Source organism: Aythya fuligula, chromosome 12, assembly GCF_009819795.1.
Source record: "Aythya fuligula isolate bAytFul2 chromosome 12, bAytFul2.pri, whole genome shotgun sequence".
Taxonomy (NCBI): Eukaryota; Metazoa; Chordata; class Aves; order Anseriformes; family Anatidae; genus Aythya; species Aythya fuligula.
The window spans coordinates 5,692,944-5,707,423 of record NC_045570.1 but is presented as its reverse complement, the minus strand read 5'-3'; the positions used below and the strand labels follow the sequence as shown (position 1 = coordinate 5,707,423).

Here is a 14,480-nt window from a genome sequence, read left to right as displayed (position 1 = left end):
TATCCATTAGTTTAATCTCTTTTTCTTTCTTCTTTAACTTTCACAAAAATTTATGCAGAATTATGTGACTTGATCTGTTTCTCCCCTCTTTTTACTGTTTCAATTTTGACTTTTTGTGTTAAGGATCTAATAGGGCCCAGTCCCATGTTCCTTCCTCATTAGATATCAATGAAAGTTTTACTTGGATGGGAAATGCATGGTTAGTTCTGGCTTTTTAGGGAGAGACTTATTATGTGTGAGCATTCTTTTGTGCATCTGTGGTGCTACATAAATAATACATCTTAATGTTGCTATTAAATTATTCATAAAGTTGTAAGTCTCTACTGTTCAGACTTCCCTTTATAACATATAGGTTAAAGAAGTTATCATAAAAAATTCCTCAGTCCGTGTCAACAATTTATTTGGAAAATACTTATTTTTAAAATTTCATTGTTTGGAAATAATCTGATAAAATTTTGGAAGAACTAATACGTTTCATTTTCTGTAGATAAACACTGTTCTTTAAGTACAGTAGCCAGAAATGACTTAAGTTCTAAATTGCAAGTCACTATCATATGGCTGGGAATTTTTAAGGTCTTTTAAAGGAAAGGTCCACTTCAAAATTAAGCTAAAAAAATCTTCATATACAGTTAGTTTGTGTAAAGTAATGCAGATCCTTATTTTTTTATCAAATTACTTGTGTGCAATCCATGATACTTGACCTAAATAACTATCTGTGATTACATTTGAAATCTGGAAGTACTTCCTCTGTAGTCTGTTTCTTGATTGAAACCTGATAACACATACGTTAATTATTTAAGAGTTACTGTATCTGGCTGAAGAGTCAAGGAAATAAGTTGAAAAATGTCCACTAGCGAATATCCAGAATAATCTGCGTTCCGCAAGTTCACTACTAGAATAGTTTATGGAAGACTGTTAATCCCCGTGTTTTTTGTTATATTTTTTATGCTGAATGAACGACAGCCATAACTTGGATGCTTTTCTCTTTAAGCTTAATTGTAATCACAAGTACTTATGATTATCTTTAAGAGATTTTTTGAGCAACCTTGTCTAGTGGAAGGTGTCCCTGCCGATGGCAGGGGGTTGAAATTAGATGAGCTTTAAGGTCCCTTCCAACCCAAACCATTCTATGATTCTGTTTTCACTATCTATCTTTCTTGAAAATTTTATGTTAAGTCTGAATTAGCTGATTGACTAGACAAATGCATTTATATATTCTTGGTAGTTATTATTTCTAATATTCTTTGCATCAGCATAGAAGATATCAATATTGGAATACTGCTATGTGAACACTGGAAATGTGGGTGACTGATAAGGTCATCTTATTTTGCCTTTGTAGCCTATGACTTCGAATTTTTGTACAGTTGGCAGTTTTTCCTTGTGTTTTCCTTTGTATGTATGTTACTCCCCAAAGACAGTTAATCTGTTGTATTTATTTAGGAACTGTGAGGTGCCAAAAGGACATACTACATGAAGATTGGTGGAAGCGTATTTATGTCGCTTTCAAACTTCAGGAAAACATACTTCATTCCATTACATTATTATGGAATTGTTGTGATTTAAATAACTGAAGGAGTTTCCAAGCAGTGAAGCAGCCACAGTTAATATTCATTGATTTGTGAGTTGTGATATTCATTGATTCATGAGTTGTGAGGGAAGGAGGTACTAGTTATTCTGAGTCCCATAAGTACAAGAAATCCAGTAATACTCTAAAGCTATCTTTGCTCATCCAACATTGACTACCATTTCTATATTATTACAGAAGAATTACATAACAGAGTTTAGCTGTTTTATAGTGTACAACTCAAGTTGATTATTAGTATACATCTGCAGTCAGTCTTTATTTCAGTATTTAATTAGAGATTGTTTGGGGATTGTTTCAGGAACATACAATTCTGACTTGAGGGGGAAACTTGGCTTGTGGATTTTAGACTAAACATTTTCTTAAGTACAAAATTCAACTGCATTTAGCTTGAGTGTTTTTAATTTAAAGATGGCCAAAACCATAATAATCTCATGGTTTGATGTCTATGATACACAGCATGCAAGTTAAAACATTAAGTCTAAATAATCACATTCTGCAAGCAGCTAGCTTTAAATAACTCATTCCTCATGGTACTTTCAAAAAGTCATTTTTAAAACCACCCTAGATATACACTTGTGAAACAGGTATTTGGTATTTACATATGTTTCTGGTTTTTAGATTTTTGCCTTTTTTCTTTACTTTTTTTCTTTTTTAGTGAAAAAGCTTATTTGTGAATCAGTTTTTCATTCCTTTTGCTTTTTTTTTTTTTTTTTCTTTTTTCCTGCAGCATGACTTTGGAGTTAGACCTGCTACATTTCTGGACAGGGGTATCATATTGACATACTCATGACTCCTGTGTTTGCAGTCTCAGACAAAAAAGTGGAACATGTTAGCCTCTGCATTTATATTGTGATGAGAGACTACAACATATACATGACTTTTCTAAATAATAACTAATATTAAAAAACAACAACAACAACAACAAAAACAACCTGAATTTGTATTTCATTATCTGATTTCTTATGCTCAACATGTTTTTCTGAAGATCATGTTTTTATCATTTGTAATTAGCTCTTTGGCCAGGCAAACAAATATAGACTTCTTTATAATTATTTAGATAATCTGAACATAATATATGTTAGAGGTATCAATGCCCTGTTAATGTTTTGCTTATTGCAAATATACCATCAGTTACAATGTAAAAGTATCACTAAAAGGTAATTTTTTTCTTCCTTTGTTTGACTTCCTTTTAGGGATAAAAGGTAAGGGAAAGAACATAATGTAAATCAACATAATTCTGTTACTTCCTAATCACTGTAAAATAAGAGTACTGCATATTGATGTTGTGTTTTTTATTTCTGTGTTTGAGAGTCATAAATTGGCCTGTGGTGTAGTTGTGATTGAAAACTATGAGCCTAGAAACTTTTTGCTTGTTTTGCCAAATAGAGGCTAAGTGATCCTGAAAAGTATAGTGTACAAAACTATACTTTTGTAATTGTTTTTCTTGCTTTGAATGTGAATAGGAGAACGTTTGAGAGCCACTGATCCCAACTGATAGAACAGTCAGGACTCTCTAAGAACAGTCTTAGTTTTGTATCTGTGTCCTTTTCATATGGAAGTAAAGACAAGATGCAAGAGATGTGATTTAATTAGGCCTCAATTTTATTAGCTTAGCCATCTGGGAATTACTGGCATAAATTTGTACAGTGCAGGTCAAGATCCTTTCCTTAATCGTTTCCTTCTGCTGAAGGTTGCTATCAGTCCCCCATTTCCACACAGCTGGTCCCCAGCCCATTATTGGGACCCCACTCTATTCTTTTAATCCAAAGGATAGAGGCCTGGAAAAGAGATCATCACTTTACTGTACTTCAGACATTAACCCCAAACAAAATTCCTAGTTTTTTTAAGAGTCACTTTCTCTTAACTTCACTTTCAGGCTTTTAATCCAGCTTTAAGATGAGGTCTAAAGTGGAAGGATAGAGTTTTATGTTCCTTATTTCTGCACTTGTGGCAGAAGGCATGCTAGAGCTAAATAAAAATCAAAGTATGCACATTGATTCAAGGTGTTGCCGCAAAAAGAGGCACTAGTTCTTTTTCTTTTTCAAACTTCTGCTGCAGGTCTACCCACATGTTTTCAGGTTCTGAAGCAGAATTTTAGTCTTTTTGGGCAGTGAAGAAAATACTGAATGAGCTGTCTTAGTACAACTTTATTCTTGTAGAGAATTTTGGTATTTTTTGAGCAAAATATTACCTATATAAGAGAAAGGTAGCGCTACCTATTAAATCAAAGCTGTTTATAACCCCCTATTTTTAAGCTCCTTTAGAAAATCTAGAAAGATGTTCAGGGAGCAAAATACATCAGCTACCTGGGAAGGAGAAAGTTGTGTAGATAATCAATTTCTCTTCTGTTTTGTGACTTTATTTATAGAAAATCAAAGTAATCTTCCTCAATTAACTTTGCCTTTTCCACAAAATCTGAAGTGATTTTGTTCTTAAGTAGCATGGTCCTTGTCATGTACTTTCATGGGATAAATACTGATGCAAGAATTGAACTGATTGCAATAAAAGGAATTGGACCTGATGATCCTCGTGGTCCCTTCCAATTTAGGATATTCTGTGATTCTGAAAAGCATTTTTTTACTTCTGAATTTTAATAATTTACTTGATATATCAGTACCCAAAGCCTGTTTAAATCAAGTAGTGTTTCATTCACTGTTGAAAAAATAGTTAATGTTGATTGTCAGGAGCCATGGGGTTTACATCTGTACATCATAAATTTCACTATCATCTGCTCCTTTTTCTACTTAAAAAGGAAAAAAAAAAGAAGCCCCCTGCTTAAAATGGAGGGGGGGGAAAAAGTCAAAGAAAAAGCCTTTGAAGGCATTGGAGCCTTTTGTTTGATGTGTGGAACAAGATTAATAAAAACGTGCCACTACATTAGCTTTTAAATAGCTAGCATGAGACAGTGCTGCTGTCTATACTCACCACAACTTTAATTTATGTAGATAACATGTTTTAGACACATGATTGTCTTAGCATTGTGTTAGGGCTGTTTCTTGGGGAACATCACAGGTTTGTATGTTTATCTTCTGTGTAAGGACAATTAACTGGGCAATGCCAAAACACAATAGACTTTGATATTTTAAAGAATAAGAGGAAAGTATTTCACATTCTCAGCTGGTTTACAGATGTGTAAGCTTTGTAGTCCATTTTTTTGGTCCAGCATGGCATTGTGACAATTCCTCCAACATGCCTAAAACAGATAAATATTGGAAGAGAAATTACCTTTAAAATGCTAAAGATTTATTCTGACTTTATATTAATATAAATCAGAAATGGTTTCTCTTCCTGTACTTGAAGAAACTGCAAAAGTAACAGGATCTACCTTGACTTACTGAAGGAAAGCACCAGAAACAAATACTTATTTAAATTTCAAATCCTTTTAGACATCCTTTTTATTAAACAGTGCATTCTCAATTAATCTTAGAATTGTACTGAAATAGAAAATCTACGTGCATATTAAGTGATTTTCATGTAGTTAATGTGCAACTTGTTTGAATACCAATTTTTATGTGCTACCAGTGCAAATTGCTAAGTCATAGCAATATTTGTTAGGTTTAAACTGTAAGAGAAAGCTCCATAAAATGGTAGTGTACTGGTACCAAATTCTTTGGAGGGTGGGAAAGAAGTGATTGGAAAACAAATTATCTCTGCAAGTATCGGGTTGTTTTCCTGTATAGATGAAATATGCAGTATGATATGGTACAACAAGCATGTCTATTCAACTTTCCGAGACAAAAATAATAAGAGAACTCATTCTGTACCTTTAAGCTTATGGTGCATTTCTCTTTAATACAATTTTGAAGGCTAAACATCCGGGACAATGTGGAAATGATCAAGGTCCGTAAACAGCTGGTTGAGAAAAGCAATGCACTTTCAGCAATGGAAGGAAAACTTCTCCAGCTTCAAGAGGTAATTAGGATTTGGTCAGTAACATTCCGTTACTCTCATCACATACGCATGCGTAAATGGAAAATAAATATGCACGGTTCTTGATTCAAAGTCAGCGCTGAATACAAGAAAATGAAACGCACGATCCATTACACCCAAACTACTTCAGATGTGTAGGGTTCTTTATTCTTATAACTTCTTTCCGAATTTTCTAGCAGATCTTGAAGATAGTTATCTGCAAAAGTATCTCAGGCAGATTTGGGTTAGATTATGTCCTCAGTTGTTTGGCTGTCTAAAGAGATGCCTGATCCTTTACAAAGAGGGCTTTGATTTAATTATAAATTAATTATTTGATCTAAACATACCACTGATTCCCTAAGGAAGGGGTACCATAACCCATTTGAGATTTGGCTGTTCAGAGTTCTGAGCTTAAGACTTGTATTCATAAATTCATGGAAACTATTTTAGAGGGTTACTTTAAGTGAGAGGTGTTCTTTATCACCAGATTTATTAAAAAAAAAAAAAAAAAAAGTCACCAGAACATGCAACTGTATGGCAGATTATGCATCGGTTTTATTGATACAGCGCTTTTCTGCTTTGTCCCATACGTACTGGGAGAACGATGTATGCTTGCATATAAAGGCAGTACAATAACAACCAGAGAGTTCCTGTGAGTAACGATCCTGCATGCAACTGAGCTGAATAAAGTATCTCTTCCTTATGAAGTGGAAGCACAAGATGTCCTTGTTATTTGCAAGATGTATGATTGTATCTGAGATTATTATAATGTAATTCACTGGAAACAAGTTACATTTTTCTTACTGTTACTGTAAATTGCTATTTCTTTTTCTTTACTAATGTTTCTTTGGCTGTTGTTTATGGATCCACAATTTCTTTGTACTTTCAATTCAAGGGAAAATTAAGATTCGAAGTAGGAAACTATAAGAATTTAAGTGACTTTTTAAAAGTTAAGTAAATTTTGAATGGAAGCTGCTTAGTTACTGGTTTATGATACAGAATTAATTAAATAAATAAGATTAGATAACAAATAGTGTGGTTATATCTCCCTAGCAGCATTTCATAACAGTTGTAAAAAAAAAAAAAAAAAAAAAAAGAAATTTTTCATGCCTAGTGCAATTCTAAGATCTTGAGGCAGGAATATCACACTTAAAATAAAGGCCTTTATTTATTTTAAATTAATTAAAGTATGGATCCTAACCTTGGTCACACTCCTGCCCAAGAAGAACTCAAGAAGACTATTTGTGTGCCTTCCTTACTCTTTCTGGATTGGAGGCTGCCTACAGTCCACATTTCTCTCAATTGTACCTTAGCCTCCTATTTTAAACCTTCCCGTCCATACCTTCTGTGCTCTATGGCTATGTTCTACGGTTTTAAGTTCTATGGCTTCTTTGTTCTTTTTTTTTTTATTATTTTTTCTGCAAAGAACTCTTTTTGCCAGTTCCTGCTTCTTCCTGTCTGTGATAAACAAGACTTCTGTCATGTGATTTTTGCTCCCTTCCTCTTTTCCTGTCTTTCTGCTTCTACCTCTCTGCTTCTTTCCCCCCAGTCTAATATCTCCTTTGCCAAAGCAGTTCTTCTGTTAGTAGTTCCAATCTATTTTTACACAGAACTATGAACTATGTAGAATGTAAACTCCAAGGGAGGGCAGGTTTCACATAGCTTTTTGTGTTCTTAAATAGAAAATGATATGTAAACTGGTCCATTCTAAATCACTTGCGACTTCTTGATAATATACAGCGAACAGCAAGTTCTTGTGCTTCTCTTGGCAGCAGCTGAATAGAAACAGATGCCTGAGATTCAAACTGGTATTTGAAGACATTGTTTCTAATATTCACAGTGAAAGCTGCATTTTTGGAAAGAATGAGAGTGTTCTGTCTCATCATATTTTTACAAGATAACGGATACAATGGTTTTCCTATTTCCAGTCATTTGAGTGTTTGAAATGTGCATCTACTAAACACAAATAACTGTAAAATCTAAAATTTCTACTTTAGATGTCACTTAAATGCTTATTGACAGAGCACTGTTTTTGTTTGTTTTATGTTACAATTTTCATGACTATTGAGTTCATTATCGTTTACTTTGGCTTATACCAGTTGAAACATTTATAATGCCTCTGTTTGCCATTAAACTTGAGTCAGCCCAAAAGTTGTGAAACTGTGGAATGATAAGAGCCTGTAATCTTGTTCCATTAAATGATATTTAAAATGATCTTTCAGGAGCAAACATTTACAGGCTTGTTTTGTTGTTCAAGAATTTTAATGTAGCCAGTTGAATGAATGAATTTTGGAATCTGCGTTGAAGAACAAAGGACCCCGAAACTATTTGGATTAAATATTTGATTCCATTGTCATATTTGTATAATTACAGGCTGAACATTCCAGGATTTCATGATTTATCATATGAGATATGCTAGTCTATGCCACTAAATTTGTAAATACTGTGAAGAGTTAGTTCTTGTGGATAACCAGTACAAATATTTCACAAATGTAATAGCATTTGTGTTCATTTGTGCAGTATTTCTAAAAGGTATATTTTCATTTTCGGTAAAGGAGCTATTTCATGTTGAGGCATATTTCCCTTAGAAACACAGTTTTAGACTAGAAACCTTAAACTACAATCATCAACCCATTTGTTGCCGTGACCTGAGTCTTGGGATATTTTAAGGGAGAATGGATAGAAAACAATTCTGGCATGATGGAAAAAAGAGTTGAAAGAACAATCAGGTATAGAAAACCTTAAGAAAGAATGTAGTGGGGCATGAAGGAAAGGGGAGTTATGGTTCCCCTAAAGTTCACAAAGAAAACCATGAGGAGAGTCGAAGAGATACTGAAGGACTTGAAGGAAGTTGAAGCAAGGAGATTTTACAAGAGGACATTTTTAGGACTGTTAATGAGAAGTTTCAGTAACATAAATCCCTTGAGGACTGACCAGAAGAGCTTGAGGATCAGTTAGAAGGTGAAATCAAGACCTTGATTTTTGAATTTGTTTTCCTCTGTTTGGGAAATCAAGGAAAGAGATAAGGGTAAAATGGTCTGTGAAAGGCAGCTTTGCCAAGACGTGGGATTTTTTTTCTTCATGTAGTGGGTTGAAATGATACAAGTTATTAAAATGGAAAAGAACTTGTGAAAAAATTGAAGTTGGTGACTGGGTTTTCTGTGGTTTTGTGTGCTTTTTTCTACAGTGTTTATACTTCGTATGAACCTGAACAATTTTCATGGGATTCACATGAAGTTTCTCCATGTAATTACCTCCTAGGAATGTTATAAGGAAATCACGAAGCTAATGTTTTTTTTCTGTCTACAATCATTAAATGTTATCTATACTCAGACATCTATTGGACATATAAATTGCCATATAATCACTTTATTAAACAGGAGATTGGCTTTTAGGCTGTTTTTTTCAAGTCATACTTAGAATGTGTTTTACATTGGATTTCTTAATGAGGCATTATTAAAGCATTGCAAAATGCAGACAGTATAATATTAACTAATATTCTGGAAATAGGGGTTCAATCAGCATCCTCCATTTAATATTAAAATTGGTTAAATGTGCCTTAATATAATCCATTGAAGTAAATTAAAATGTAAAAGAAATCATAATTCCCTTATTAATTACTGCTAGCAGGAAAATACAGCCTAGCATGTTAGGATTATGAAAAAATTATATATCTACAGCTAAGGGTTAACAGAGCTGTGGCAAGTTCTGTGATTAACATAACTGTGGTCAACATTCATTTCTGCTTGCTACTGCAGTGTTTTTGGTCAGCATGTCTAACCACTGTAACCACAGCAAAATCTTTTAATTGCTTAACAGATGTATTTCTTGGTCCTTTTCATTATGACTGAACTGAGGGTTTAACGTTCATGAGAGCAACAAGAATGCCACCTTCTCCTGGCCATGTGTAATGAAATTTTTTTTTCGGTTGCTTAGTCAAGAGTGTCTCCTGTTGACCACATTGGGAATATCTGTTAACTGCTGCCAGGAAAGATCACTGATAGCATATGCAACGTTGTAATATTCTGCTAAGAGTGATCTTCTCCCCTGCCCACTCCAATCCCTCATCCCAATTTTTCTTTTTATTTTCATAGAACCAAAGGAACCTGAAGGCTAGCCATGATGCTTTAATAGCAAAAGGTGATGAGCTGAATCTACAGCTTAAAGAAGAGCGGTTGAAGTGCCTGAATCTTGAAAAAGAATTGCAAGCAGTGACTATTTCTAAGCAAAGGACAGAGGAGGTGAGATTGCATCCAAGAGAGCTAGAATCTGCTTTAGGTACTACGTATAGATAAGGGAAAATGTTATCTAAATTAAGGATGGGATGGGTATCTTTTTATTGCTGAGATGTGAATAGACCTTTCAAACATGTTTAGAAGACTCACTTGAACATACACACTGTTTTCCCATTAAAGAGAAAATCCTGTGATCGCTGCTTGTGTTTCATAGAATCATGAACCATACCTGGCCCCCACACTACATGAGCATTCCACCCCTGTTTGAGGAATGCTTGAGGAAGAGCATAGGATTTCACTTGGATTCTGATACTAAACAAGTAGTATGTTAAGCAGAAACAATCTTAATACTTGATTTATTGATCATATTTTGCTATTTCTGTAGTGTTATTTCAACCTGATTTAGTCATGGTAAAGCATAGTATTACATCTTACATGATAGTTCAAATCAGTCATTTCTATTTCTTTTTCTAGTGGATTCCGGAGGCAAGTATCATCACCAACAGTCACTCAGAAACAGGGCCAAAAACCAAGTATTTTATTCCTCATTCTATTCTGTATATAAGGAGAGTGTGTACAGACTTACTTGTTTTTTCTTATATTTTGTAGCAACTTCAGTTTTACCACTAGGTTTACATGTATTGAATGCATTTTAAATGAATCAAGCTAATACAAGCCTAACCTAATTACAGCCTAACCTTTGCGCTATTGTAATGCATATCGGGTATATCTTCTATCTTTAAAGACATATCTTTCTTTATTGTATGTTTTGAAAATAAGGACTTGTTGCCCCTGTGTGGTCAATAAAAACAATGTTTACATATTGCAGCCATTAATGAGCAAAATTGAATTAAACATTTTTAATTCCTTTTTTTTTTTTTTTCACATAAGACAATATAATTATATACTCTTTTTTCTCAGTTCACATACATTAGTCTCAACTTCATATATGCTACGTGAAAAAGCCTGTCTTGACCAAATTACATAATGTGATGAAAAAGTGTTATTTTGCAGCTTCTAAGAGACTGTTACATAAAAAGAATAAATAAAAGTCTTCTTGAGAATGCCTACAAAGTATTAACTAATCATCTTTATAAATCCATTAAAATTTTATATTTGCTATTTGTTTACTATTTTTTGTGCTTGAAATTTTCTTCATTTTAGTTGCAAGAAAGAATAAATGATCTGGAAAAAGAGAAGGAACTCTTGAGGGAAAACTATGATAAGCTGTATAACAGGTAAATATTGAAATGTAAATCTTTAAATGTTTTCTTTAAATGTAAAATGGGATTTTGTGCTCTGTTTAGATCTTTATAGGCTGGGTACATATGCATGTGCATATGCATGTTGAGTGTATACATGTACACATTCAAATATATTCATACTATAATTCCTAATATCAGTAAGCGTATATGGAAAATTTAAAGATGTTTTGCCTGTATTTCACCTCTTCTGTTGAAATGGAGCGGCTTCCATTGTTGCTCTAATACTCTTGAGATAGTACATCATTTAGGAAAAAAAAATCTAATTAAAATGTAAGTAGAAGTAGCATTTTTTTGAAAATGAAGCCAAGAGGTTACTTTGTGAATTTCTAATAATGTTTTGTTTTTTTTTCTGTGGGGGACGGGAGTCCTGTTGATAGAAGGATAAATCTAGGAGAGACAAACTTTTTCAGGATTAATTTGTTTTATTTTATTTAGGAAAAGGGGTTGTTTGGCCTGTTTGTGTAAGTTCTTCCAGTATTTCTGAGTGGATCTAAAGTCTGATATTTGACATCTTCTTCTGTGTTTATTTTTGAGAGGTAGTTTGTTTGTTTTAGTAATGGTTACCATTTTGCTTATGCTGGTTCTTAGAGTTTTAGCATAGGTTAATGTAAGCTTTTTCGAAGATTCCTGTACATAAATGGCATTGGTGTAACTGCTGCTTATAGTGAAAATGGAAGTGCGTTGCCAGATGAGATTCAGAAATTCCCCGGTACAAAAAAATGAAATAATTAATACGCTTGCTCTAATCAACTATCAAGGAAATAATGACCTTGAAAATGACCCTTTTGTATATTGTAAAGCAATGTGGCCTCTTATGCTGAAGAGGGTTAGAAATTTCCTAGAAATTTAACTATGAAAGTAGGTCAAAAGGCTTGAATTATTTTTTTCATGTCAAAATTTCTCCTCTTAATCTTTGTTTGGTTTGTCAGTGTGATGTCTCAAAAAACAAAAAGAAACAAACAAACAAAAAAAACAACACAGCAAAACAAAACAACCAGTAAACACAATGTGAGTGATATCAAATGTTGTTTATGGGATTCTTATATTTATGATACTTTCTGTACTTTCTATTGTGAAATTAAACATTATATTAGCAAAAAAAATATGAGTACAGGTAGCTTAAATTATTTTAAAAATATGAGCTGCAACAACTGTATAAACACAGTATTTATGTTGTGTATAGGGGAGGTTGGTCAGTTGTCCTTGCTTAAGTTTCTTATAGATTCCTCCAAAGTTTGATGTTATAATACCATGATTTTTCTCCTATATCATTATGCAAAAAAATAATTCATAGTAAATATATCAATTATAATCCCGTCTTGAATTGTTCTGTTCTTTTTAAATTATAGTGAGATAATTTATAAAGATGTTTAAATAAGTAATTTAATATGATTCTCTCATAACCCAGTGATCCTCAATATGGCTTTTTTCCCCTAAAATTTTCTTATCATATACTCTATTTAAACTTGATTTATGCTTTATCATTCCATGGTGGCATATAGATAACAAGAAATTAGAAAGAGAATCAGACCATTTTGTTTTGTCTACTGTTTAATGGCCAGCTTTTTCTGTTTCCCATTTGAACAACGTGAGCTTACTGCAGCCTACCTGTTGCTAGCAGTGGATAGGCCAGTGTCTGCAGGTGACAGATTATTAACTTTTTTTTTTTTTTTTTCCCTGAGGAAAGGAAAAGGCATAAACCCTTTCCTTGAGAATGGAAATTCCCTTCAAAGTTGATGGGAATTTTGCCAGTCAAGGCTGAGAATTGGATCTGAAAAGTTTACAAAGAACAAGTATGAATTTGTCAGTTGACTCTTATTATGTAGTCAGTATCCAAGAAAACAATTCGTTTGGATAAAAGATTTGGAGGAATTGTTTTCATATGACCTTGTAATGCAAATCTAGCAATGCTTAAACTCCCTCCAAAGGAAATGGTGCCAGATGTGGTTGACCATTTATAGTTACCCAGATGTCTCTGACTCCAGTGAAATACAGTAAATGTGAAAGAAATTCCACATGAATTCAAGTAAAAGTAATCTTAAAATTTGAAGGAGAAAAGAGGCAGGAGTGGACTTGATTCAATCTGTTCAAAGCATTTTCAATATAGGTTTGGATAAAACCTGTTGCCTAAACTGTTCTTCATTTAAGTATCTAAATTCTGAATTACTATCATAACAGCTGTTAATGATGTTTCTGCCATTATTGTTTGTTTGTTTGTTTTTCTTAAACTGTACACATTTTTAAATGTGTAGCTGCACGTGAAATAATTTTGCCTAAAGGTAGTGAATGCACATACAACTAGACATCATGGTAATTACAATTTGAAAACTTTTTCAGGAATGTGAAATGTGAAAACTAAGTGTATTTTTTACCTTGTCATACAAAGATTTATTCTTTCCTTCTCGGAGCCAATCCAACTTTGAAGAATGTTAAGTCTAAGCAACTGTAGAGCACGCAGTCTCTTCTGTAGCAATGCAGTATTATCAATGTGATTGTGGGTTCAATGCATTACATTTGCTGCATTATCTTCAAAATTATGGCACAGCAGAGTGAAGTATATGTTACTGTAGGACCTAGAAGCATTGGTTAAGTTCATGCTGTAAAAGATACATTATCACCTTATAAGATGGTATGTGCTTACAGAACTGTATAAATAGATTAGATCAGATACAGGATGAGAAAAAGAAAATTCAGAGAGATGGGACTGTTTTTATGAAGATTTCAAATCAAGAATATAAACTCTTACCAAATATGTCAGAGTCAAGAATTCATGCTAGAATATTTTTTCTTTAATCTGCAGGTCATTCTTCAAATATATAAGGTATAAATTCACTTTTAGATACTTAAAACCACTTTATATAATCATAGTCATCAAAACAGGCAGTTCTCTTCAGTCAGCATGTACAATGTGCCATCTATTTGGGCCATCTCTTCTACCCTATTTGTTTCCTTCTTTCTTGTGTGGCTTTTGTGTGTGTGTGTGTGGCTTTTGTTATATGGACCTCTGGGATAGATAGATGGATAGATAGGTATGTATCAGAAGATGCACAAAAATCAAAGTTACTTTTTTAATCAGTGACCTTCACCAAAGTATGTAGTCGAGGGACTGACTCATTCGTTAACAATACGCTACCATTTCTGATTTTTCAGGAAATACAGAAGTGAATAAACTGGTTTGTGACTGGTTAAGATGAAGGATATATTCCAGTCATTAAGAATGCAACTAGTGAATAATAATAATATGAAGACCATATTACTCACTGTATAAACTATAGGAAAACACATTGCATTGCTTTGTCTTTTTACCTACTGGGAATTGTACTGTAAATTATTTAATGTTCTTACTTTTATTTCAAACTAAGTTGCACATTTTGTTGTGGTTTCAGCAGTTCTGATTCTGTGTCCATGCCATCCGTTCTGTACTCAGATTGGTAGTTTACAAGTAAATAATGTGTTACAGGAAAAATAGTTACTCTAGTTTCTTTA

General features: G+C 33.3%; 1 protein-coding gene across 10 annotated transcripts in view; it reads left to right on the top strand.

The window, feature by feature from the left end:
* Positions 1-14,480, top strand: part of RPGRIP1L (RPGRIP1 like) — a 72,658-nt gene that overhangs the window by 12,175 nt on the left and 46,003 nt on the right. For 9 of the 10 annotated variants that reach the window (XM_032195589.1, XM_032195587.1, XM_032195593.1 and 6 more), the window contains exons 7-9: positions 5,392-5,497; positions 9,589-9,735; positions 10,894-10,967. In XM_032195589.1, the coding sequence (XP_032051480.1) occupies positions 5,392-5,497; positions 9,589-9,735; positions 10,894-10,967 (327 nt within the window). Of the gene's footprint in view, positions 1-5,391; positions 5,498-9,588; positions 9,736-10,203; positions 10,474-10,893; positions 10,968-14,480 lie in introns of those variants that run through there. The other variant, XM_032195596.1, reaches the window with a different exon arrangement.